The 26,961-nt window shown below is 29.3% G+C and overlaps 2 protein-coding genes across 3 annotated transcripts; both read right to left on the bottom strand.

Moving 5' to 3' along the window:
• Nucleotides 1-942: 942 nt before the first annotated feature.
• On the bottom strand, nt 943-4,535 carry LOC136976834 (cuticle protein 16.8-like). 2 transcript variants are annotated; one of them, XM_067272223.1, is made up of 3 exons: nt 4,388-4,535; nt 1,911-1,955; nt 943-1,836 (listed from the first exon to the last, which is right to left on the bottom strand). In XM_067272223.1, exons 2-3 carry the CDS (start codon nt 1,932-1,934, stop codon nt 1,183-1,185), a joined length of 678 nt encoding a protein of 225 aa, XP_067128324.1. In that variant the 5' UTR covers nt 1,935-1,955; nt 4,388-4,535; the 3' UTR covers nt 943-1,182. The 2 variants fall into 2 exon arrangements, with proteins under 2 accessions (XP_067128324.1, XP_067128323.1); XM_067272222.1 differs by lacking the exon at nt 4,388-4,535 and adding an exon at nt 2,037-2,306.
• A 12,306-nt stretch (nt 4,536-16,841) lies between these two features.
• Nucleotides 16,842-26,495, bottom strand: LOC136976853 (uncharacterized). The gene is made up of 7 exons (XM_067272241.1): nt 26,484-26,495; nt 26,306-26,368; nt 25,980-26,235; nt 23,451-23,545; nt 22,911-23,006; nt 22,614-22,838; nt 16,842-16,910 (listed from the first exon to the last, which is right to left on the bottom strand). The coding sequence occupies exons 1-7, from the start codon at nt 26,493-26,495 to the stop codon at nt 16,842-16,844; spliced, it is 816 nt and encodes a 271-aa protein (XP_067128342.1).
• Between the last annotated feature and the right edge of the window lie 466 nt (nt 26,496-26,961).

Raw genomic sequence — 26,961 nt, 5'->3', positions numbered from 1 at the left:
AAAAAACCCCGAATTTTTTTACGTTTGGCCACCGTTTAGAGGTGGCCGTCGTTGGAGGTTCGTCTCTAATAATAAAAATAATAAAATATAATATAAAATTTAAAGTAAGGTGTTATTCTTGTTATAATTTTTTACTTAAGTTCACTAATATTTGAATCTTTAGTTCTATATTTCCAATTATTATTATCTTGTTAGGTAAAGTGTTTTTTCTTCAGGAGAAATGAATTAAGGAAAAAAATTATTTTATAATAATAATTTGGAATATTTAAAATATATTTAAATATATTTCAGATTTTTAAAACAAATTTCTAAATATAAAAATCATTTTTATTTTGTAATTTTAAAACTGCCTTTTAAATTAAAAATATAATTTTATTATTAATTGAACATATTTATAAAATATTATAGACCATGATGATCAATAGATTATTTATAAAGATATTTAAAAAATATAAATTTATTTCTAATGGATGTAATGGAGTCTGTTGCTATTGATTGAAGAAGAAAATCTTCAAATCTTCAAATTAAATTTTGCCAAATTGCATTAATATTTTATAGGATCAATTGAGGAAGATTTCCTAAAATTCAATAATTTAATTGCTATTTTATGTCATTTGTAAATCAATTATTTACTGTTTATTAAAAAGTGCAATACATCCAAATACCGTATTTGAATCTTAAGTTGAGTTTACTTTAGAGCTTCGTGTCTTTTGTAGTGAGGTTTTTATATGAAAAATGTCCTTAAAGTGTGAAGAATATAATCCCGAAACTAGATCTAACATTAATTAAATCATTACTTTTTATCAGAATTTATTTGTGTAATGATCCTATATGAGTCCTATTATTAATTCATGATTTATGGGCGATTTCGTGTTTTTAAAACGTTTTGTATTAGGCTGTGTTTTCTTACGATGTGTGTAAAAAATAAGGAAAAGTAATGTATAAACAATCACATAACATTTATTTTTTATCAACAACAAAAGGGCTGTACAAGAACCGAACAAAATAGTTTCAACACATATCTATCGTACAATTTGAGACAGAATCAATGTTGTGTGACAACACTGCTGTCTTTTTATAACGGGGATCACGCAAACAATATAACAAATGACGAACACATCACATATGTCACGGACACATTACAGTGAAATTATAGATACAGTCTTTACGTGGTTATTCTACTTAACCGAAATGGATGGGAGAGATGGGCGCAATTGGAGCAATGGGCGCAATTTGTCCGACTTGTCCGACCTTTCCTCCCTGACCCAGTAGAGCCGCAAGGGGAGTGCCAGCAAAACCAGAGAGAGCCTTCTGAGCAGCAGCTGCTTTAGCTCCTGCTGCACCACCGGCGGCTGCACCTGCTGCTGCACCTGCTGCTGCTGGAGCTGCTATTTTGGAAGCGTGAACAGCTGTGGGTAAACCGATGGCTCCAAAGTGGTGTGGAGCGTGAATGGCCTTAGCGTGGAGTGCGGAGTGAAGACCACTCTTGGCTCCGGTGAGAACGCCACGGTGGAGCAATGGGCCGGGTCCGTGGTGAACTCCGTAACCTCCCTTTCCTCCGATGGACAGAAGTGGTACGAAGTTGCCTCCCTTGGAATAGATATCTACGAAAGCTGGGTTTTGGTTGGCGGTGCCTGGTTCGTTGGTACGGATCTTGGCCCTGTATCCGAAATGATCGGCAACGTAGTCAACAACTCTGAAGATTCCGAATGGATCGGTGTATCCGTAACTTCCCTTAACGTGTCCTTTGCCATCGCTCTTCTCGTGACGATATTTAAGACCGCTCAATGGATCCTTGACGTCATATCCGAAAGCATAAGGCTCCGGTCTGAAATACTGTACAAGATCCCACTTTTAGTTAGCCAAAACAATTAAAAAGGAGAGTTAAATTTGAAAACAATGATACTTACATCAATGGCCGAGCAGCAGGCCATGGTGGCAAACAATACGGTGAGCTGTAAGATGAAAGAATTCATTAGACTAATCCAATAGCTGAGTATATTCAGTTAATACTGTATATTCGAATGTAATATTACCTTTCCAATCATGTTTAGGATTGTAATGGTAGGAGATATTTGTTCAGGAGTGAACTGAGTGTGACTCGAACCTAACGCTGCTGAGTATTTATACGATTTTTCTCTCAACGGCACCCTATGATCTTATGATTGACCCGTAAGATAAAAGCCGAGATATTATTTTTTTAAACTTATTTTTATAAAAACTTGTCTCCGTATTCAAATCACTATAGGTATTGGATAGTTGGGTCTTTTTACCGCCGGAACTCAACCAATAGCTTGCAGCTAGTACGGAAGGATAAATTTAACTATAGACTACTTCCGCTAGATAACGCCTTTGAGGTCGTTTAATATCAGGTAACCGGTTAGAAACCAAGGCCTTGACATTAGGAAGGACATTCTCTTCTAGAATAAAACTTGATTGACAATTTTTCATATTCAACCGACGTATTTTCCTCTCATATTTATATTTTCATATTATATCACTTGTAAGCCCACATATTTTCATTTTTCTTATAAAATTGTTCTATTTTAGATAGTGAAAAGTAACTTTAAATATTCTTACATTCTCATGCTGTGTTTTAGAAAAGGTATTACAGATTTTTATTATATTTCATTGCTAAATTTGTCTTGTAAGATGGTAATTATATCATCACACAGTAGCTTGTTGTATAGTTTTTTTGTATAGAAATGCGCGATAGCTTAATACAATTAATTTAAATAGTTGGAGATTAAATATGCTACTAAATATAGAAGATAAATAACATATAAATCTAAACACTATTCGAAATTTTATAAATTCTGGATTTTCCTGTTACAAATCTAAACCTGACTATTAAGGTATTTCCCATTTATTTTGTATATAATAATAATATGTCAGCATAAACAATATTTTTATTATTATAAGTCATATTTATTTTTACAAAAATAAAAGTAGAAGTAAATTCTGAAGTTTAAATATAGATGCAGAGTTCAATTTTATTCACTAAAGTTGAATTATGCTGCTATATAATCGATATATTATTATAAATATTCAAAATCTTAATGATCCATTAAGTATATTTACCAATTATTATGCATGTAAATTTAGTTGTAATGTATTTAATTAGTTTTATTTCTTTATTCTATAGGGAATTTTGCTAAATGACAAGATACTAATACAGTTCCTTTTGTATCAACTCTTCTTTCTATAAATAATTGTACAGTACTGTATGTCTGTGCTAGAAACAAAGCTTAAAACATCCTTATTTAATTTTTTAACGTTTTATTTTAATAAAATTTATATAAAAAGTAAAAAACTATGACATTTTTCTCCAGCTGCACTACTTTACTTAAGTAAAATTCATTCTCACATAACAACAAAACTTTACACAGAGCAGTGATTTCTTAACTCCTAATCAGATAAGGAAGTTATTCTGTACCCATTTTATTTTATAAATAACTTAAATGACGTCATTTATATGCTTAGTTATGAATGGTTTAGATTTTGTTTGTTCATAATTTAAAAATATAATATGTATTTTCTATATCTCTTTTGGTTACATTAAAAATCTATGATTTATTATGAATAATACAGTAGAACATGATAATGATTTGATATTGAAGCCTTGACTTTGATATTATTTAGAAATAATGTCAATCGTAATCATTTTATGAATATATATCAATTGAATGCGTTATAGAGCACATATCTATGCATTTATGTCATGTTAATATGTATTTATAATGGTATGTATTTATATTCTTTGTACATAATATAAATATATATTGTTGTATTTACTCAATGTATTAAATACTAGGGTACATTTGAGGCCTACATTTTAAATTTTTTATTATTAGGTGGTGAAGAAAGACTCATTTGCTAGAGGGGGAGCTGGGGATTTTCCCCCAGATCCAGAGAAAGCTTAGGAACCTGATATTTTTTTACCGTTATTTTTAAACTAACAGAAAATAATATCTTTAATACTTTTTTTTAATTAATAAAGGAACATTCTATATATTTCATTTGTTCAGAAAAACAAAAGACTAAAGGAACACGCTCTAATACAAACTGGACAAACTGGACAATCCCGAGCTTAAAGCCTCACGCGAAGATCTCACAGTATTAGGCTAATTTCATCGTTATTTAGCGGAAGACAAAGGCCTCTTAGATGTTATAGCATAGGGACCTGTAAGAAATAAACAACGAATTTAACTCGATAAGGAAAGATCCGACTATAAAAGCCATTGTAGTGAATAGCGAACGAGTTCTACACAATATGAAGTGGGAGAGGAACTGGTCTGAAAATAGAGAGTAGGGAACAATATTTGTGAAAGAGAACCAGCTATAAAGCGATGTGTATCGCGTTATTCGTACAAAGGAAAGTGCTTACAATTGTAAACGGCTGTCTGTCTGGCCTACTGTACTACTTTCTATTACTGGTAAGTTGGTAAGTCAGACGTAAATAACGGACCTTAAGACCCAATTTCACTGTCAGAGAATAGCGGAAGTGGACCATTAATACTACCGCCTTTCATTTTTCTTCCTGAAGAAGGAATTATGTCAAAAAATCACTAGGACATACAATATTATCAATTTTCTATTAATAATTAAAAAAAATGTATATGTTTATATTAAATTTTATAATAGAGATAAATAATTTATTTATAATTTTCTATATTGTTTACAGTCCTATATACATTTTTTTCTTAAAGAAAAATTTATTATTGTGAAATTGATGCTAAAAATTTGATTTAAGTAATAAATTTATATTTATATTAATAGTTTTTCTATTAACCTACAAGTTAATAAAAGATGATTGTATTTTTTTATATTTTAAAATAAATGCATAAATTGTAAACAATAGAGCCTTTAGGGCCTGTAGGGCCCAACTCAGTCACAAATGAAGGCCTTTAAAACAAATAAAAACATTTTTTTCATTAATATTACTCTACAGAAGGACTCATTGGGGTCCTTTTCTATCTGAGCCCCAGACAGGGCCTCAAAATTTCGAGGGATAACCCACTAAAGTCAAAAGGCCTTCTAGTTTTCATTTATGTTTGTTTAATAATGTAATATAATAATTTATGAACAATTTAGTTTTATGCTGTTTATAATCTCATTAGGCTATATTAATTGTCATTAGTAAGCAGTGAACATTAAATTAATGTTTTTATTTTTAAATAAATAAAATATTTAAATTCTATTTATTAAATTTATTAATAAAATATATTACATCAATAATATTAAAGCATATGAATGTATATAACACATTTAATTTAAAAAGTAAGACCTCTTAGAGGGGTGAAGAGAGAATTAGTCACATTTCTGAGGCCTCTTGGTATATTAAAAAAATAAAGCAGCATTAAAAATTGTATTATATATATATATTTCTTTAAATACAATAATGTAAATTTAATGTATTAATATAATTTATTTGTAGATTTTTATATGTAAATAATGGAGACACATCAAATGCCCTATAATTAATCAAAATAAAAGTTGTTTTGATTTTCAGTTGACATTTTGTATTTCTAAACTATTTGAATAGAAACTTTTACGAATTTTTCTAATTAAATACATGTACGAAGAATAGCAGAACCATTTAGGATGAGTCCTAAAGCAGAAAGACACTAGAATTTAATATTTTTAAATATAAAACACACGATTTAAATCACCCCTGACGCAGAGGAGCTTATAGAATTTTGTTTAATATAACAAGACGTTAAAATGGCCCTATCTCACCTCCAGAATCCAATTTCTAATTATAAAAGATTGGATTAATGAGGCAATGCAAAGCAACACAAGGGTTTTCTGCCAAAGGGCGGAAGAACTTTTTCAGAAATTGGTCCCTCTTTAAGTGTTAGACACGTGAAATAAACCCGGAAAATTTCACGTGGCTAGTCCGTTGACAAGGTGCGAACCCGCGACCAACTAGTTTTCCTAGTTGGTCGCGGGTTTGCACCTTGTCAGTAGCTTTACTCACTCGGCCAGTGGTGGGCCTAATCCTAAAAGAATGATTATTGTGTGTGGAAATTCTTACAAACTGCCGCATTTTTCCCAAAATTGTCAGTGTTTCTATTATTAAATATTGATATAGACTAAATCCACGATTATTGAATGAGTTAAAACAAAAAGTTATGTTTACATTTTGTCAAGATATATGTCATAAATTATTTATTGTTTCCATAGCATATGTATGTGTAGCCTAAGAAGTTTATCAACCAAATGTACTTAGAATAGATTCTAATTAAAGAAAGTATGCGTTGTATGGTATTTAATCTTATACACCATTTTATGACTGCTACGATACTTAACATTGACATAAATATTATAAATTACACTTGTAATAAATGTTTAAAATATACTTAAATTTATATCATGTATATTATGCATTATAAAATGTTATATGACATTTAAATGACATAAGACTGAACTTGTTTTCGAGTTATTGCACTTGTTTGAGCAACTTTTCTCATTTGTATAAAATTAATTTTAAATGAATTTTAATAAAAAAAAATTATTTTTAAATTAATAATTGGCTTTATAATCTTCTTCATAGAAAAAACATTATTTATAATGGAAGATAAACAGCGGGAGACCTCATAAACCAGTGTCAGAGTGATAAAACCACTAAACACTTGGTCGTGGGTTCGCACCTGACTATCGAGCTAATGGCGTGGAATTTTTCGAGTTTTCTTCACGTGACCAACATCAAAATAGGGATCAATTTCTCACAGAGTTTACGGGTTCACACCTCACCATGGGGCTAACTTGCAGTTTTCCGGGTTTGGCCAAGTGTCAAACAATCTAAATAGGGGCCAGCCATAGAAAGTCCTCTTACTGACATATTGCTCATATGTTGCATTGCTGCATTGCCTTTCCTCATCAGTCCTTATAAACCTAGACATTTGTTAAGGTCACGCGCTTTTAATGGCATCTACACGCACGAGGAGGCCCTAATAATTTAGAGCTTCACGCGTTTAAGATCTCACAAATACCTGCACTTAATCCAATACTACCGAGGATCCTAGTTCATGTAACGTATCAAAATTCGCCTGATGCGGGCTTTATATTACATAAACTTACGTAAAAGTAACCTCACATGCCTAGGGCCTTAATTACCACTGTTTATAATTATTCATACAATATAATTAAATATAAATGTATACGTTTGTATACAATGTATACGGATACACCTGTATATATAGAAGAATGATAAAGAAAAACAATATACTGTACTTATTTATAGTTAAAATATTTAAAAAATCAAGTTTATTTGTAACTAAAGTATTAAAATATTTTTTTAATAAGAAAAATTAAACAACAACAACCAAAAAAAAAAGTGATTTTAAAACAATTACTGACCTAAACAAAAGTTATTTTAGAAAATAAATATATATAACCTCATTTGATTTCTAAGGATATTTACAAAATAATTTTATTTCCTGGTGAGAAAATATAATCGAATTTATGATTCATTGACACTTAAAAAACATTTTATTTTACCTTCTGGTAATATAAACGCATTCAAAAATAAATAAAATAATAAAATTCGTGCAGTTAAATTTATTTAAAAAAAGAATGTATTTATGACGTGAAAACTTCCAAAATTACGAAAGAAAATTCTGGGAAAAGGAAACGGGTGATGAAAATAAACTCTTCATTTCATCAACCCCTTCGAGGGGTGTGACAAAATTAATTATAATTTACGTCACCCAATTACGTCACGGGACATTCAATCACCTACTGACCAATTAGGTCAGTAGAATAATAGAATTAATTCAAACTATTTATAGAACACCCCCCCTTTTTTTCTCTTAAGCTTCGATTTCCTGTTTTAAGTCAATGTCGAACGTTAGATTTACTTAAATTGATAAGTTTTTATTTAATTTATTTATAAAATAATAATCTATTTTTAATAAAATATGTTTTATACTTTTTTAATAAGGAAGATTGTAATGTTTTAATCGGTAATTTCGTGTATAATCCGCAAGCAAACTCAATTATTAGTCAGTGTTGTACAGGAGTTATAAACATTTAGATCGAAAAATTTGCCAGAAAAAATGTCGATTTTTTTAAAAAATATTTAAACCAAATTTAAGGTTATTTATTAGATTTAGGTGCATAAAGTACATTTATAATGCGTTAAAAATTAATTTTTTAAGTCAACAACGAAGATAAATGGCAGCCATCTCGAAGATTAGACACGTTTGGAAGAATTTAAATGGTTAATATCAGGTAAAGAGCAATAATACATATTTATATATTTGAAAATATATCTTCTGTAATCATGGAAAAAAAAAATGGGAGAAAGAAGCATTATTGAAGGATTATTTTCTAGAAAGGAAAACAATCTCGCAATCTCCGTTGAAGATATTGAATCTTGTTTAACAAATGGTTCCATGTACGTCAATAATGGATTATTGTAAACGGGGATTAAATTTTTAAAGTGTATTAAATGTATATATATATATATATATGTATATAAAGAAAATAATGCGATAAATATGAAAAATGGCAACGATAAGAATAAAATATAAATTAAATTTTTATAGATCCACATGTTTATCAAATTGTAGAAGCCAGTTGTAGAGGATGCCACGCGTGTAATTGATGGCTGCTAAAGTATTGCAGATGTAAAACATTGTTGTTTATTTTATAAGATTGATTAAGTTTATTTAAAAATAAAATGATAAAATAATACAAAATTTTAATTTTGTTTTTTCTTATCTTTCTTTCTATACAAAAATATTATTTGTATAAAATATTGAGGAATGTTTTTAAGCAGAGAAAGAGCTCGGGTTGTGGGCCTTACAACTCTCCGAAAGCCATAAAATATATATATATACTAGCTGACCCGACCACGCGTTGTTGTGGCTCAAAATGTATCTATTATAAATGTATAACACTTCCCCCGTGGGGGGAATTTAAAAAAATCCCTTCTTAGTGTACATTCTCTTGACGTACCCTATTAAAACGCAATCAAAAACGCATTTAAAATAGTATAATAAAAGCCGAGTTCTTCACAGTAAGCCTTAATCCCGTCACTTTTCCCGCTGGGGAATATCGAAAAATCCCTTTTTAGTGTATATTCTGTTGACGCAATTAAAAACGCAAAAAACCGCATGTAAAATAGTATAATAGAAGCCGAGTTCTTCACGGTAAGACTTAATCCCGTCCATCTTTCCCCAGTATGGAGAATTTCGACATGTATATTATATAGAAACACGTGCGTATTCGAATGCAACGTTGTGTCAAAATTTCAAAGGAATCGGTAGGAACAAACAAACGTTATATTTTATTTATATAGATAGATAGAAAATGATCTGCTTCAGTCCATTTTCACAGAAAAGCAGAATGCCTCACAGAAAAGCAAACTTAGGTCGTCGGAAGGTAGCGCCATCTGTTGGACATAAAAGCCTTAATCCATATATAAATATATTTTTGAAAGGGGGAAATGGTGTAGGGGTATGAAAAATAGATAGTAGCCGATTCTCAGACCTACTGAATATGCATATAAAATTTGGTAAAAATCGGTAAAGCCGTTTCGGAGGAGTACGGTAACTAACATTGTGACACGAGAATTTTATATATAAGATATATATATATATATATAAATATAATGAATAAAATGAAAAAAAAAAAAGTTTTCATTTTCATCTTTTCTATCATTTTTTAATAATAAAAGATAAAAATATCTGTACAGTGGCAAGGCTGGAATTAAACTTATTGTAGCTTTAAGCTGTAATACTTTCTCTTCACTAAATAATGAGACTTGTAAAAACGTGAGACCTAAGCCAGTAATGCGTTATAGCTGCATGGAGCCCAAGCAAACTTGAATTAGAGGGCCCGTGTACGGTGTTGACTTCAGACAGTTTTCTTCGGGAGAATATTTTGGGGTTCCCTGTTGGTGAGATCCCAGGCAATTGCACCTTTTTCCCATAAGATAATGCGCCTCTGGCCCTAAGCTATAGACCCGTAACGCGAGGCCCCATACTGCAGCTTACGTGGAAATCCGGTCTACTGAAGCGAAATGGTCACCTTAACACACTCTTTGTGCTTTTAAAAGATTATTATTTCTTTTAAATATATAATTTTTAAAATGCTGTTTTATTTTTTTAATACGTTCCAAAAAGCGTAATTGGCGCTAGCTTCACTCGATATCTGCGACAGCAGGAATAAACAATGATAAATAAATCATAATGCGAAGAAGCCCCGTGGTCACTGATGAGGCCTTTTTAATTAGAGCCTCATCAGTGACCACGTTAGAGGTTTGGCCAGGCTGACAATGGGGACAAACCGTCCATAAAAATGTCCTAAGATTGCTCGCCAGATTCGATACCGGAATCCTCCAAAGTGATATGTCGACGCCTTAATCGCCTCGTTAATTTGGTTTCATTATTGAAGTCGTATTGCTTAATATTAATGTGGAAATGCACGTTTGCATATTACATAATTAAATAATATTTTCTCGCATGGTTTACTCTCACACGACGAATAAATATTTTACATAACAGCCTATGTGACGTCACTTCCGAATTACTTCACGTAATATAAAAAAGGCCCAATTAAATCTAATGAATTAAAAATGACGTAAAACGATTGTAATAAAGCCCATTTTTATTGAAATTAAACGGAAACATTTATTTTTTTTATTATTTTATTTAATATAAGAAACACGTAATTCCTGATAATTTTTGAAAGAAAAATATAAATAATAGAAATAATAAAAGAAAATAGAAAAATATAAGCGAATAATATACAAAAATGTGCTTAACATACTATAAACAATAAATTGGCTAGTCAAATCTCTAATATTCACAAAGAAATTGTTGACAAGCTTAGAGATTATCCATCCAGAAGGGAGAAAAATGGACCTTTTCAAAGCCCTATCCCGATGGCTTTTTAATTATCAGGATCACATCTATGTATATATAAATTATGAAAATGGAAATCTCTGAATAAAGATGATATACAGTATATACGGATTTTCCGGACCTCTTCTTTTAATCCAGAGGCGTTCGATAAATTTCATAATTTCTAATTGATGTTACAAAGGTAAATGATTTTTTAAGTAGCTAAGTTCATATTGTACTTTAGAACACAAGTTTCGCTCGTGTTACAATATTTTAAAAGTTGTTTGAGACAAATCGAATGAAAACATGTCGTGAGGTTCTATATCACGTAGCCTAATTATTTGTATTTTATGTCATTAGAATCGTATGGCTAGGGAACAATTCTCTGATGTGCCCCACATTTATCTTCCATGTCCGGGTTTATCTTAAGATTTCCACATTATTGTTTTAATCTAACGTTTTAAAATATTGTAGCCCAATTCTAAAATTCTACCGTATTTTATTTTCCTATTGAATAATTAATTATTTTTAATTGCTATTAAAGAGAAATGGATGAAAATAAATCTTTAATTCTTGGCTTGAAGTTTAAATTGTGGGGTTTTCTGTGTTTCCGGGATTTTGACCTACAAAGTGTGAAGAACCCTTTTGCATTCCCATCTGGAATGGTATTGTTCTCACCCCATTACTTTTAAGCAGAATTAAAGGATTTAACGTATTGGAAATTTGAAGCAGCGCATTTCACGGTGATCTCGCATATTGATAGTCCAATAATTGAAGAAAATTGCTGATAAAATTGAGCAATTGTTTCTCGTAAAGCATTAATGATCGAATTCGAACTCGTACTATCATAAAATTAAGAAAATATCTCTGGCATAATTCTATCTGAATGCTAAATTGTATAAATCTTGTTCTTTATGGGAGAGAGGAGTTTATAGCACCTTAGGCTTTATACTCCGGAAGAACAGGAGAATGATCGCACTGCGACCAAAGTCGGCCTTATAGGAGACGGCCCCCGCAAGAAGGGGAGATAGGAATGCCTTCCGGGAGGACTTGGGGGAAAGCTGGCCCCTATTCAGGCGTCATTGGCAAGGAGGAAAACCTGGAAAAAACTCCCGCTGCCAGCTCGTCCGAGTGAGGCGCGAACCTCACGATCGAACTCCGGTGTTTAGGGTCTGGTCTCCGCCAGTATGAGCGGAAACGGAGTCCACTCGCCCACCGGTGTTGTATAAATCTTTCAAGAATCCAAATTTTATAACGGAAGCGACGGTAGTCGAGCGGATAAAACCATTTAACACTTAGTCTCGGGTTTGTGCCACACAAAACGTCTAGCTACAAGGAGTTTTCCGGGTTTACTCCACTTGTGTAAGCTCGAATAGGATCCAGTTTTCTATAGAAAGTCCTGCCAGGAAGGACCTCCTTGGCTGATCTTTAAGTGCTGTGGCTTCATTTCATCAATCCTATCTTATTCTATAACGGGAGAGATAACACATTTTTAATAGGCCTAATAATTCGAGATTGTAACCCCTAATGACCAATCTGGCGTTATAGTCCTAGAATACCCAGAACGTAGAAACACAGTTTTGTGGAGGTAATTTTTCATAGATAGGATTATGTACTCTGTCCTACTCCCAAAAAATTACAAGTATCCACATTAGATTCGAATCCGGACTCGTCACGATAGCGGACAAATGTTTGTAATGTTTGCATGGAATAAACACGATTTAAGAATATAAGCTTAAAACGTCCCAGCTTAATATTGTATTTAATAGTATTTTGAATGGAATAATAAAGGAATAATCATTATATTTTCTCTTAATCTACCAAGAATTTTAAATTTAATCGAAATGAAAGCGATTTACGATATTAATTAACTTTATTGTCAACAGGTGGCAATATATGTATTTATAAAGCTTTAAATTATAATTTTTTAGATTTAACATTCAAACTTTTTAATTTATTTCTAAAATAAAGATAAAACGTTTTAAATGTTTATTAATATTTAATGAATAAAAATCGAAAAAGTTCGAAATATATATATATATATATAAAACAAAAATTTAAAAATTAATTATGTCGCCATCTAGCGATAACTATTTATATTAGAAAATTTTTTAATATTTTAAAATATTTATTTTAGCCAAGTTATATAATCGTTATAACATGTTTTAAAAAAATAATTAAATTTCAGAAATTAAAATAATAAAAATATATGTAATTAATGATTTTAAGATAAATAATTTGTATTACTTAATGCTCTTTTAAGTTTAATTTTACCGCGAAGAAGCATAATTCTAATTTATGTAACTTTTTATCTCAAAATTTAATAATAATTATTTAAAACATACAAATTCACGAATAACAGTATTTACGCCATCTTTAATAATCTCGCGCAACGTTGAGTTCTTACCCAGATTTTTAAATAAAAATCGGTTTTTAATTATATAAACATTTAAAAAAAGTTATTCCAGATTATTTAGCTTTTAAAAATTTAAAGAAAAATCATTATTATAAGCAGAATACGATCGAAACAGGAAAAGGTACTCATTAAGTTATTATTATTTAGTCCATTCGGTTGTCTGCACGATAACTCTAAAACTGCTACATTAACTCGGAAATTCATGCCTGATATTATTCTGGAATCGTGCAAACGTGATTGACTCTTTTGTAACTGACGTGACAATTGAGATATCTCGGAAAATTGATCGAAGAGATAAGAAAATAACTTACCACAAATGGAAATTTTCTATTAACCTCAGCAATTTTTGTATCGTCGGGAGCATTTATTATGCATAAATTTTAAATTTTAGCAGATTTTAAAATAGAAATTTATGGTAAATACTAGAATCAGACAATCTTCCAAGAACATCTGTGATAAAATTGCGATTTTACGACGAATTTACCTGTAAAATTTGCCTGAAAATTTACCTGCAATTTAATAAAATTAAGTTATTTTGTTCTATTTTAAAACTGTTTAATTTAAAAATTTATTATTTTATTATTATATAAAATTCATTTTTATGCATTTATTACTGAGAATTTAGTATACCATAATAATTATTTATAAAATAAATTTCTTTATAATTTTTTTTGTTTATTTTTGTGTTAAATTTAAAATTTTAAAAAATAAAATAAATAATTTTAATTTAATATAAATTACAAGTCTGAAATTACTTATAATTTTGCAAGTAAATTCGTTCAAAAATTGCAAATTTTAGAACCAAACTATACAGCCGGATTTTTTTGGGCTATAATAAGGCTAATTAATTATTAAGATACCAAGTAATTTGGATTTGGATAGGAGATTAATCTGCCATCTCGTGTTAAATTTAATCATTATAAAAATATATAAATTTAATTTAGAATATTCTGAATTAGAATTCCTGGTAGTGTAACTGGTAACGTAACTGCACGATAAGCAGGAGTCGCGGGTTAGAATTCTGTTGCGGTCCGTTTTTTCCTTTCAAATATTTTAAATTATTTTTATTCATATTTAATGATTAAAGTTAACACAAGATGGCGACTTAACCTTCTATTTCTAATCCAAATTACTTAGTATCTCAATAACTAATTAGCCATATTATAGCCTAATAAGAATCCGTTTAATTATTAACATACATCTAGTTTGGTTTTATATGTAAATTTTGGAATTTTATTTTATATTAAAATGTTTAATTTATAGCTGGAAAATAAAGAAAAAAAATTAACATTTAAAGCGTATTAACGAGCACTTTGCTAATTAGCTACACGATAATTACTTATGTAATAAAGAAAATTGAAAAGAGCATTATCAGGATGGCACAGAATTGAAATTGCACCGTGTATAACAATTATTTTTTTGTGTTGGAAGAAGCTCTGAAAGAAAGTCGTGATCATAAAGTGTTGTAAATATTATCCAATTTGTCTATGTTAATTATAGATGAAGATTCACGAATTTTGCATTCATACAAAGAGGTGTTGTGAGTTAAATATGTAGCCTATTTTAGACGACCCCAAAGGTACAACATTGTAATAGTGTAAGATCTAGTTAAAGAGGACGTCTTTTATTTTATCTACAACTATTATTTTATATTTTATTTTATTTATAATAGTCGCAGCTTACAAAAGAATTTTACTCCTCTATTTACAAAAGGATTTCACTCCTCTTAACCGTAGTAAAATAAGAATTTATTTAGTATGTCGAGTAATTTATAACGTAAAGAAAAACTTAAACTGTAAATTGTAGGACATGACCAATATTATAAAGAATAATATAATAAATAATATAAATTTCATGATTTTAACCCCGTATAAAGGTCGTTACACCTATATCAATTAATCAAGCCGTACTTCTAATAAGTTACTGTGTCATTTTACTTGTATGAATTGCTTATAAATTACATTTTTATGTCGTGTTGAATAGAATTCGTTGAGTTTAAACTGGTTACTGTTATCATACCCTATTGTGGGGGGTCAGCGAAGTTATTTGGTTCGGGCCTTAATTTACAAAACCCTAAAAAATATATTCGGAAAAAATCTTTAATTTTGTTCAAATTTATACCATTTTTAATATAATCAGGGTCTCAAATAGGTAAATGAGCCAGGCCTGTTTTGACTTCTAAGAGACCCTGATTGTAATAAACGTGTAATAGTTTTAATTTTGTTTTTCTCCTCCCCTTCAAATTCAAAATATGTCCGTCTCTTTACTAATGGTTGCGAACGTAAGCAGAGGCTTTCACAGGTTGAAAGAGGCTCGGCCATTTACCTTTTACAAGCCCCCAATTTATTAAAGTAACAAAACAATGTTAAAAAATTATATCATACATTTAATATTAAAATTGAATTAAAAAAAGGTAAAAGTTTTTTCTTAATATACGAGAATCTTAATTATTTATAGATATTTTTGAGCTCCGTACATGAAGGCCTGGCCTTTCTGTGAGAGGCCTGAACATAAGATACTTTGTACCTAAGAGAACAACATATATTGTTACACTACTTAGAAGATTTAAGGAATCTTAGAGCATTACTTACAGTAGGCCTATCTGTTACTTGTAATAGCTAGTCATAAGCATTCAATTTGCAAGAAAATCGATAAAGAATGTTGATAAATATTATAATTAGACCTAATTTAAAGACCCCGAATTGTGTTCAGCCTTGACCTTTGACTGCCTTCATTTTCACTTAAATGTATAAGGATCATCAATCATCCACATTGATCGATGTCTTCTCGTATGAGTAAGTTATTGATCAGGTTCATATATAACCGGTTGCCTGTCGAAAATTCCAGATATCACAAAACCGACTTTATGAATTATGTGATAAATCGAGTGTTTATTTTTATTGTTTTCACTCTTTATTAATCTAATCAATCATAATTGAAATATAAGCTAATTCTCGGTTACAGTAGCCATTAAATGCATCGGATCCAAATATATTGACGCAATTTATTGTGTTTAATTAAACGCATAAATAGACTCAAAACACACGGAAATTCGCGGTTGTTTAAAATGGTAGTAAAATAACAAATTTGCACGAAAGAATTGCGTTTATTGTTCACTTTGCGAGGGTTCCTAACCTTTAATGGTGGCTATCGTCGAAGTTCTGCCATTATATAAGCATCCGTGGAGAACTAGTGTTTAGTTAAGTACTTAAAAGGTTATAAAGGTGATCATCTTGTATGCAAGATCATCACCGTGCAATAGATGATTAAAAACTTCTCAGCGAAGTTTTGATTTGTGAAGCGGTATGCCAACAACCTCACCCTTCGGAGTCACGACCTTCTATTCACTACCTTTCACCTTTCAACCCCTCAAAACACACCTAAAGAGAAAGAATGGTTACTGACGAGGCAAGTTATTTTGAGAAATTTCTTGCTTTCCAATAATTGACTATATCAGTCAAGCGGGAAATAAATGTAAAATTTTTTAATTTGATATATTATTATGCAAACAAATTTTTATTTTCATATGTCAATTATCGGGAGTTTATATTTCATTTTCGAGTTTATTTATTTTAACTCGAATATTCTTCACCAGATGGAGATACATTCGCTAAACAGTTTGCATCAGCTATCATAAACATCTGTAAATAAAAAATGTATAAAAATAATTAATATAAATGCTTATTTTATTAAAAGTCTTATATAAATTCGTATATTTTAATAAATAAAAATAATAATGCAGTAAATTCCTGTTTTAAGACGATTTTTCAAGAATATAATTAATTCGTAAAAACGATATTTTGCAATATAAATGGATAAGTATCAGACCAAAATTATTTTAATTAATTTTTTAAGTATATAATTAATAATATTTTATTAGTAATCATCCTTACAAGCATCTGTAAGATGTTGACTGTCAAAATTGACACAGCCCATCTATTCCATTTACCATATAATTATAGAGATGTGAGAGTCCTGAAGCACTGTTCGACCTTTCCCAACACAGCAGCAACATCTCCATATTCAAATTAGTTACTCCCTAATCTAGTTACTTCCTTTATCCGTATTCGGAATGCCTTAAAGGAAGTAAAAGAACGTGGTGTCAGATATTTTCTTCTGAAAGAAAGCGTGTCAAACTCAATGAACATATGGTAGAGAATAAGAGAATATATTAAGAATAATGACAATTTTTAAAAAAATTGAGATATTAAGCTATAAACTAGTGGGTTAATAAATAAGTAAAATAGCGACTTAGAATGGATGTCATAGTTCACACGATAGAGTACAGCACGATTTTGAATGATGAGCGACACTAAAAATGGCAAATATCTGTATAACTTATTGTAAAATTCTTTTATAATCTGCTCTTAATTATGTAGATTTTTAAGTTTATTTAAGTTACATATGTGCTTAATATTTGTAAAATAACTGAAAATATTGATAAATAAATAATTCCAAGATATGAACCTACCGTGAAACCGTGTACCCGCCTTAAAAATAGGAGGCAAGAAAAAAAAGTACATGTATTTTAAAGTTATGAAAGGAACCGAACCCAAGATCTCTACGAAAAGTTTAAACTAGGGGTTCTCAGAAGACAATTTCGTGCCCGCACTTGCGGCTACAGAAATGACCCGTGGCCGCACCTCTAAAGAAAGATAATAAGAATCTCTTTCCATAACGTCAACATTCCTTCGCGTTTAAGTTTTTATTATCCAAAATGAACCTCAGCTAAAAACTTCCAAAATGGAGGATATTTAGATAATACTTGGTGAGTGAAAAGTTACAAAATTCGCTTCTGTATTGGTGAGTACAGCAAAATGGAGGGACTTGATAGCCACACGAGGTTTTCTTTTTGGCTGCATTTGAGAATCTCTGGTTTTTACCTTGCTGTGTTATTTTCTTTGAATTACTGTTTATATCTTAATTTTCATACTTTTTATATTATTTTTTAATATTCTTTAAAAATGTCTGATGGTTACTCTAGAGGACAGGATCTCAGAACTTTTCGTGATGTGATCGGGATACATATCTGATTTCGTACCTTAGCATCTATGTTGGATTAAGCTCTGCCCACAATTGAGTGGGCATAATTTAACTCATAACAATCCTGCAAGAAAAGGCACTTTTAACGCTCAAAGCAGGAAGAAGATTTAACAATGCTTGCTCATTTTTTATATGACAAATAATTATATAAGTAGAATATTACAGGAAAAAAAAACAAAAGCTATAAATATCGATTGCAATGGTTTAAAATGATGTCTAACTTTTCCACATTTAAAACATCTTCACTTTGAATTATTGAATTTTGTATGGTCACTTGTTACTTTAATTTCCACAATAGAAATTTGAAATATTATTTTAATTTTTCAAAGAAAATCTTATAAAATATATCACCGAAACTGAAGTTTGAGTTTCATTGAATGAATCTATTCATTGCTAAGCTTGGCTTCACACTCTAAAAGAGGAAACGCTTTTTAAGTGATAAAATTAAATTCAAAAAGTGGAAAAAATAAGATTAATGATGCGAATTTTTACTTTATTTTTTTGACATATTAAGCACTATTTAATTTTGTTTTTCATGATATTTTTTAATGGTTTGTCATGTAAAAAGTGTAAAATATTTTTCAAAAAACCCTAATTAAAATAGTTGTATACACATAATAATGGCATAAATCATTCAAAATGAATTTATGTTACAATATCATTGCGAAAGAATTCTTTAATTTTTATTAATTAGGAAAAATTGTACTATTTTTTTAAACGTTTTATATTTAAAATATTTAAAATTCTTGTTTTAATCAAAAAATACTTATCAAGTTTAAATTATTCATTATAGCCAATCAGGTTTTTTGAAATTTAAAATTATTATTGATATTTTCAAAACATACAAAACATAATCGACTGTTGCACTATAAGATTTTGAATTAACCAATCAGAGAGCATATAAAATATTTATATAACTTTTATTTAAATGTTTTATGCATTTATTACTAGATGGCACTACCTTAATACTAATTCCATATTTTTTTTTTCCTGCGTTTTTGAATTGATGGGGTATAACGACTTTTCAGGTCTTGTTAACGACGTGTCATATGCAAATCTAAATAAAATCTCAATAAAATTAAAATTTTGCGAATTCGAACGATGAAATATTGGCTTTCTAATAAATTTTAAGTTTATTTTAAAAATTATTTTTGAATTTTTAACGGTACTGAGCGAAGTATTATGAAATATCTTGCTACATATAAACAGTGTATCGCCTCAGGTCCCTGGCATTTGGTGGCCCGGTTGGTTACTAACACTTTGTTTAAAAAAAATAATTTTAATATAATTTAAATGTGTATGTTATATACTTCCTTGTATATTATGTGAAAGTGAATTTTATGCTAGCGACATTCTTGCTCTTCTATTGTCCACGCTAATTGTAGTCGAGTGTCATAATAGTCTAAAGATTGTCAGGTAAAATCTATTTAAAATATAATTTAATTTATTACAATAATTTATTTTTTTCAAATGCTTGATTTCTTAATCATTTTTATCGAGTACAGTTCATTGTTATTGAAGTACAGTACATCCATACCCAAGAATAAAATATAATAACAGATACAATTAATCAAAATTTTAAAATATTGAACTTAGTTTTTCTGGTCCTTCAGTTTAAATAAGAAAGTCACGAGTTTTCATCAGCAAATCCATATGGGTTCATTGATGCCATCATATTACGATTATCAAAGCTTATGGATGAGAATAAACAATGAGCATTTTGCAGAGACAGTTTTTTATCCTATTTCTAAGACGATTAAGTATCCATTGTTCGACATTTGATTTGGACTAGTGACAGTTTTACTATAGATTTTTCACATTTAGTACAATTGCCACAGAGAATTTTGTATAATAATTAGTGTCACATCATTATAAGAACCGAGAAAAGTGGAAAGAAGAATATGAGCAACTGATTGACATCAATATCAACCTGAACTTGTTTTCGTTCGTGACAAAAGTGGTTCTCATACAATATTTAACAGTAAACTTCTTTGGAGAAGGAAAACAAACTACAGAAAAAAATAAAACACTTCAAAAAACTGCAATAAAATAAATTATAATGAGTTTAGAACAATTGAAATTTAATGGTAAATAAGCATTTTTATGTTTTATTGAATGTATAAGTATAATCATGAAGTCCTTCTAACTGACAAGCAGCTAAGCAAACGAATAGCGTAATCCGTTTCATATGAAACGGATGGTTTGGAATAGTTATAAGCAAAACTATGATAATGATTCTTGGTTTCTTTAACAGTTAATTAATAATGTTATATTTATTACATGAATTTGTTTGTGCATGAATGATTTGATTTATTATCTTGGCCAAACTGATCTAATTTCTGTTACTTGATCTTCCTTGTCTACACATTTCATTGCTCAAAATAATTAGCATCTTTCGAAATACCAGCTTAGTACTTGCCGCGCGTAATTGCTGGTTTTGTTTAATGTAAAACATTAAATCAAACAAGTAATGAAAAAGGAACTTCATTAAAGTTTTTGTAAATCAATTGTTTACAAGAATTTTAATGAAATTTCAGTAGTTTCGTCACAAAGTTCAAGAGGGCATTCTTTAATGGGATGTTGCAAGATGCGTCATTAGAGTGGTTGAGTCTTCAACTGGTAAAATAATAAACTACCTGGAATAAAAAAATTATTTACAGTTATTCCTGAACTATATCAGAACAGATAGATATTTTAGGATTAAAATTGATTTTGCTGTAAAATAAGTTTATTATTATAATATTCCCACACTGTTTTAAGCAGTTAGTTTAATGTACGGGCACTAAAATCTATAGTTAAGGCACTAGTTAACCTTACATAATAATAACAAGGAAGTTTACAAGTGTCATATGTTTTACATAAACGTTATTTAATGTTCTTTTTCTAACCGTATATTTTCAGTTATAAATAAATCACATAAAATTACCAACGTATTTATTATATATTCTCGATTGAAAGACAAAATTTTAATAACAAGTACTTTTATGATGTAATTATTATATTTAAACGATTAAAAATACTATTTTGTTCCATATACAACTTTATAATTATCATCTTATTGTAATATACGATGTCATTAATCTTTAATAAAAGGTTAAAGGTTAAATAGTATGCATGATTAATGAATGTAATATCAGGTTGGAGACGGTTCAAAACATGAATTGTAAAATGAAAATTTAAACTTTGTCTTGTACAAAAGATTACAAGATTGACAAACATTGATTAGATTGTTATCGTTAAGTTTAAGTGAATTTAATTCGTTTTGTATATAAATAAATACTCGTTTTTTTCCTTTCAACATAACAACGTCTGAGATATAAATGAAGCACAGCACGACATATTTCACCTCTCAAGAATGTATGCTGAATATCAATTGCTGCTATTGAGATAGACAAGATTTTAAATGCGTAAACACACAAATGTTTTTATAGTGAAATACATTACATCATTTTCTTATTACAATTTATTTTTAACCACTCAAAAATAAATTGTAATTAAATTAAATTCAATGCAATTCAGTAAAGGTTGAACTTAGGTCTAGCCCTGTGATCCATGCAACAATTTCAAGGTATCCACATGGAATATTTAAACATGGTATTATTTGCCTCTTCTTTAAGAGGGCCTGGTGATAAATTATTTACACATTTTGGGGCTCGGCTCTGCCTAAGGCCCGAAATTTCTGCAATTTCTGGTACCGAGAGAAATGAGAAATAAGGCCTTAAATATGCAAAATTTTAATTATTTACATTTAAAAGAAAAGCGTTGAAATCTTTATATCAACCTATTTAAAACTGAAGAATTTTATTAGTTAGACATTCATTTAAAAAGATTCCGTCAAAAATTGAGGTCAAAGTTTTAGGTGTTGCCTACTCATTGAGCGAATCTTCAAAATTTAAAAATTATCACATTTTACGACGCGGAAGTGTTTATCATTAATCTTTATTAATGGAAATCATTTGAATTTGCTTCATAACCGTAAATTCAACCGGTTTAACTCGATTTTTTTATATTTTTAATCTGATTTTAAAAACAAGTTTATGATCTTTAAAGTAATATGGATGTCCCATATTAAAGAATCATAAAACGTCACGTAAATATCACTTCTATTGAATGGTATAACAGTTTATTTAATAAATAAACGTTGATGGGGTGCTTGATGAATGACATTATGGGAGTTTACAATAAAAACATACGTCTTCATTCTTTAAAAAGAACATTATTTAAAAGCTATTTACAGTTAATTTATCTTCCTATGATTAATATTTTGCTCTGGTATTCGCAGGCTCGGTGTAAATATGAACGTGTGCTGGATGTTGATTAGCAGTTCCTGGTTCGTTACTGTTTATCTTCACCCTAAATCCCTTATGATCAGCAACGTAATTAACAAATCTTTTAATGCCATTCACATTAATGTAACCATAGCTTCCTATCACAGCTCCTTTTTTATTTTTCTCTTCCTTTTTCCAATGCTTGTTTCCATGTTTATCTACGATGTCATACCCGTATTCGTAGAGATGTATTGGTGTCTTCAAAAAATTCAAATTTAAATATTAAAATTCATTTATTTACGAGAAAAACTGCTTTAAAATTGAACTTACCTGTGACCATCCGTAAGGCATCCCAAATAGTTTCAAATCCTTAATACGAGTAGATAAAGTATCTATCGTACTTAGTATAAATAAGAGAAACGCAAACTATAGAAAATTACATTTTGATTATTTAAGAATGTCTATAAATAAAATATTTATTATTTTAATTTAAATTTAAAAGTGTTTATATAAATATACAGAGATTTGTATTCATTTATCCAACATCTAGAGAAATGGATTGAAATTTATCCAAGGTTAAAGAAATTGATGTCAAATTAAAACTGTTAAAACATTTAAAAATTCAAATTTTTAAATATCATTTTAACGGTTAATAACACAGTTCAACCGTTGAATACATAAACATGATTATTCGACAATTAAACAAATAAATCTTAATGTTTTTAAGGTTTGTCTGTTTAGTAACAGTATAAATCTTTATCTACATTAATTAATTTATCTAAACAGAAATCAATATTTATTTATCTATACAGAAAGTAGAATTAAATTTCACCATTTTAGTAATTACAGCGATAAGAGTATATATCATACCTGAGTCCACATATTGAATACACAGTTTAGATAAGGACGTCCTTTTATAATGACACACCACAACTTTTTGTAATAAAATGCATTATAAACAATAACTAGAATATAAAATTTTGTTGTTAAATGAGTTTTTTTCATTTTTTACATTTATTTATTTGCCCTAAATTGATATGTACATTTGATATTCTATTAAATCGATTTTCTTGTTTGATAAACCAGAGAAATAATGCGTTTTACACTAGATGATAATTATTTAACGCTAGAAAAAAACTAGATTATATAATAACACAATTATCCAGATATATTTTATAATCTTACATTTTTATCTTTATTTTTTTACATTTAAGGAATTACTTTTCTTTTTTAATTTATATGTTTACGTTACATAATAACTAGAATTCTAGTGAAAAGTGAAAAAAAAAATACATTAGTAATTATTAAATGATGTTAGGTCAAAGTCACTCTCACAAGTCAATTAATGCCTTCGACTTTTAACAATTTTCCTATAAATTACAGGAAAAATAACACCGCTCAAGTGGAAATTGTCGAAAGTTGAAGGTATTAATTGACATGTGAGAGTGACTTTGACCTAACATTAATATATATTTATACACAGCATATTATATAAAATAATTTTTTATATTTAAAAACATAATCTACGTGGTTTAACAATTAATTTTAAAGTTTTTTTCCTTATTAAATCGCTCGTAAAATAAAATAAAAATTCATCTACATATGTGTAATTTATGAAGAATTTAAAAATATGTAATGAATTTTTCGGCCAAAAGTATTTTTAAACGTGAATATTGGCATACGTCCCATTTGCATTCCTAATTAATTTACATAGAAGCGTATATAAAGTATATTAATTCAAAAATCTTTAAGGATAAACAATTATTAATCGCCGTTTGAAGTGCTTTGCTGTTTTAAAAAATAATAAATGAGAATTCTTTCACATAAATGATAATCATCTTGACTTTTTTTTAACACAGAATGAAACAATAATGAAGCTGCGAATAAATTTTGATCACGTCCTGACTCCATCTTTTCCTTATTAAACGTTACAACTTTGTTAAGATACGGTTACGGTTGATTGATAAATCTCTTAATTACGCATAAAATATAATATATATATAATATTATTTCGAATTTATTGATATATAATATAACAAAGGCGTTTCTTACTTAAAATGTTTTACAAGAAAGTTTAGTTACGTCATGGCATTTTTCTTTGTTAAGATAGATTCACCCTAAGTGACCCAGTTTCTCGTCCATTGACATAGGAAGTAAAGAAATTCTGTCTGCAACAACAGTCTGTATTACATTAGACATGTTGGAAAGCCACTTTCACTTGTACAGGAATTCCGAAGAAATATTTAGGCGACATAATTATAGTTTTACAGCATATTATGCAAGCTGTTTGACTATAAGACAATTAAATTCCTTCCTTCAATACCCCCAGCACGAGTGTACGAATTGAAAACTTATACTTTATCCATCATAATGTGGATTCTTATTTTAAAAAATCTTTTATTTAAAGAAGTAGTTTATATGCCAGAACGGTTAAACCACATTAAACACGTTTTACTAGTTAAAAAAGATGAAATTTATAAAGGAAAAAAAAATTACACGCATATGTTTAATGGAAGATAATTATCAAGTTTTGAGATTGCGAACCTTCCTCTAATTTTATTTTTTATTTTTTTTTATTTTGATTTTAATAATATGAATGAAAGGACAATACAGAATAATAAAGATTTCCTATTCGAAGTGTGTGTATTGTTTACAAAAGAGATAATAAAAGTCTCGAGAAACTTTTGTTGAAAGATGTGTCACTGAACTGAACTCTTATATGTATTTTTTTTATTTTTCTTTGTTATTAATTGAAAGTCACGTTTTAGAATAATGTTTATTATTCTTTGATATTAAATTGTGTTTTATGATATTTTATATTTTATAATTGTCATGATGACTATTATAAAACATATAATAGCTTTGTTCTGTGTAATTTTCTTTGTAGATTTTTGACTCTTTACACAGAAAAATTCTTTATAATGTTTTATATTTTAGAAGAAAAACATTAGAAAAAATCTTCTTTATCTTTCTGTAAATCTTATCAGTTTCTACGCTATCCTAATTTCTTTTGTATAAATTTATTAAAATTATTTACTTGAGAGGATCTTGATAGAAAAAAAACTTGATTTAAAATGTCTTCCTTAAATCTTTCTCTAATCGTAATATAATTTTTTTAAATTAATGATTATTTTATGTTAAAAACTGATTATAAATGTCTACAACAGAGCTACAAAACTAAATTTTTTAAAATAATAAAACAGTAAGCAGATATTTTAAAATTGAGAAGCGCTTTATTTACAGATTAAAATTGTTTATACACAAGAGCAAAAGTAAAATAATAATTTGTACATAAAAGCATTAAAATCTATATCCTTCATAATTTGAAAATAATAATTAATGGCAATACATAATTACAGATTTAATAGTGGTGATGACCTTTGAAGAGGAACGAGTGACCATGAGGTTGGTATGCGTGTGAATTCATCTTGACGTGAGCAGGATCTTCGTTAGCTGTTCCAGGCTCATTAGTCTTAACTTTAGCTCTGAATCCATGTTTATCAGCTATGTAGTCGACTTGACGTTTAATTCCCCAAGCATCTACGTATCCATAGCTGCCTTCAACTTTATGGCCATCGCTGTTTTCTTTTCTCCATTGACTTCCATGATGAGGATCCTTAATTTCGTAACCGAATGCATAGGGTTGTGGATAGTACTAAAGAGAAGAAGAGTGTTACAATCTTAAGCAAATCTTCCAGTTGTATGTGGTGTAGATGCATACTTACGTGATGGATATGATGGCCAATTTCAGCTAATCCAACTGAAATAATCCCGGCTAGAACGAAGAGCTGTAAGAAGTAACAGTACATCATATAAGTTTGGGTATACAAACTAAACTTATATGATGTACGTTAAGTACATCATATAAGTTTGGGTATAAGTCTGTATTGCCTATGTCCTTACCTTGGAATACATATTTAGGTGTGGTTGTAGGGAACTTCAGCCAGCTAGTAATGATTGTAGGGAGTTGGTCGTTGTTTATATATGGACTATATATATGTGCTCACTAAACCATATCCATCACGGCAAGAAATCATTCAAAGTACGTTCGTTTTTTTCTGGGTCATTCAGATTCCGAATATGATGCACAGTACCGTACCTAGTCTTCGATAAAATAGGGCGGAGTTAAATGGAATTATCTTGATGAAAATGGTAAGGTTGCTACCTAAAAAATAACACTAATGAAAAAAAAGCGATTGAAGTCCGCATCAGATTAAAATGGTTGAGCAAGTGTATGATATCGAGCACTCTATTTCGAGAAAGTAATCGATATGCTCCGTTGATTATCTTAATATAGAACAGCATCAAGAAAGGATAACTCTGTAAATATGAGTTCTAATCTGGTGTTAAACATTATATCACTAATGTTGTTAAATTTAGA

Source organism: Centruroides vittatus, unplaced genomic scaffold, assembly GCF_030686945.1.
Source record: "Centruroides vittatus isolate TY-2023 unplaced genomic scaffold, ASM3068694v2 contig_425, whole genome shotgun sequence".
NCBI lineage: Eukaryota > Metazoa > Arthropoda > Arachnida > Scorpiones > Buthidae > Centruroides > Centruroides vittatus.
Note: the sequence above shows the minus strand (reverse complement) of the source record. Positions and strands in the feature narration are given on the sequence as shown.

Coding starts and splice junctions, on each gene's coding strand:
- LOC136976834 (XM_067272222.1), bottom strand. Junction 1,837..1,910: donor CCTGCTGCTCGGCCATTGAT/GTAAGTATCATT, acceptor GATCTTGTACAG/TATTTCAGACCGGAGCCTTA.
- LOC136976853 (XM_067272241.1), bottom strand. Junction 23,007..23,450: donor TATTCAATATGTGGACTCAG/GTATGATATATA, acceptor AATTTTCTATAG/TTTGCGTTTCTCTTATTTAT. Junction 16,911..22,613: donor CTAATCAACATCCAGCACAC/GTTCATATTTAC, acceptor TTTTATTTACAG/ATGTTTATGATAGCTGATGC.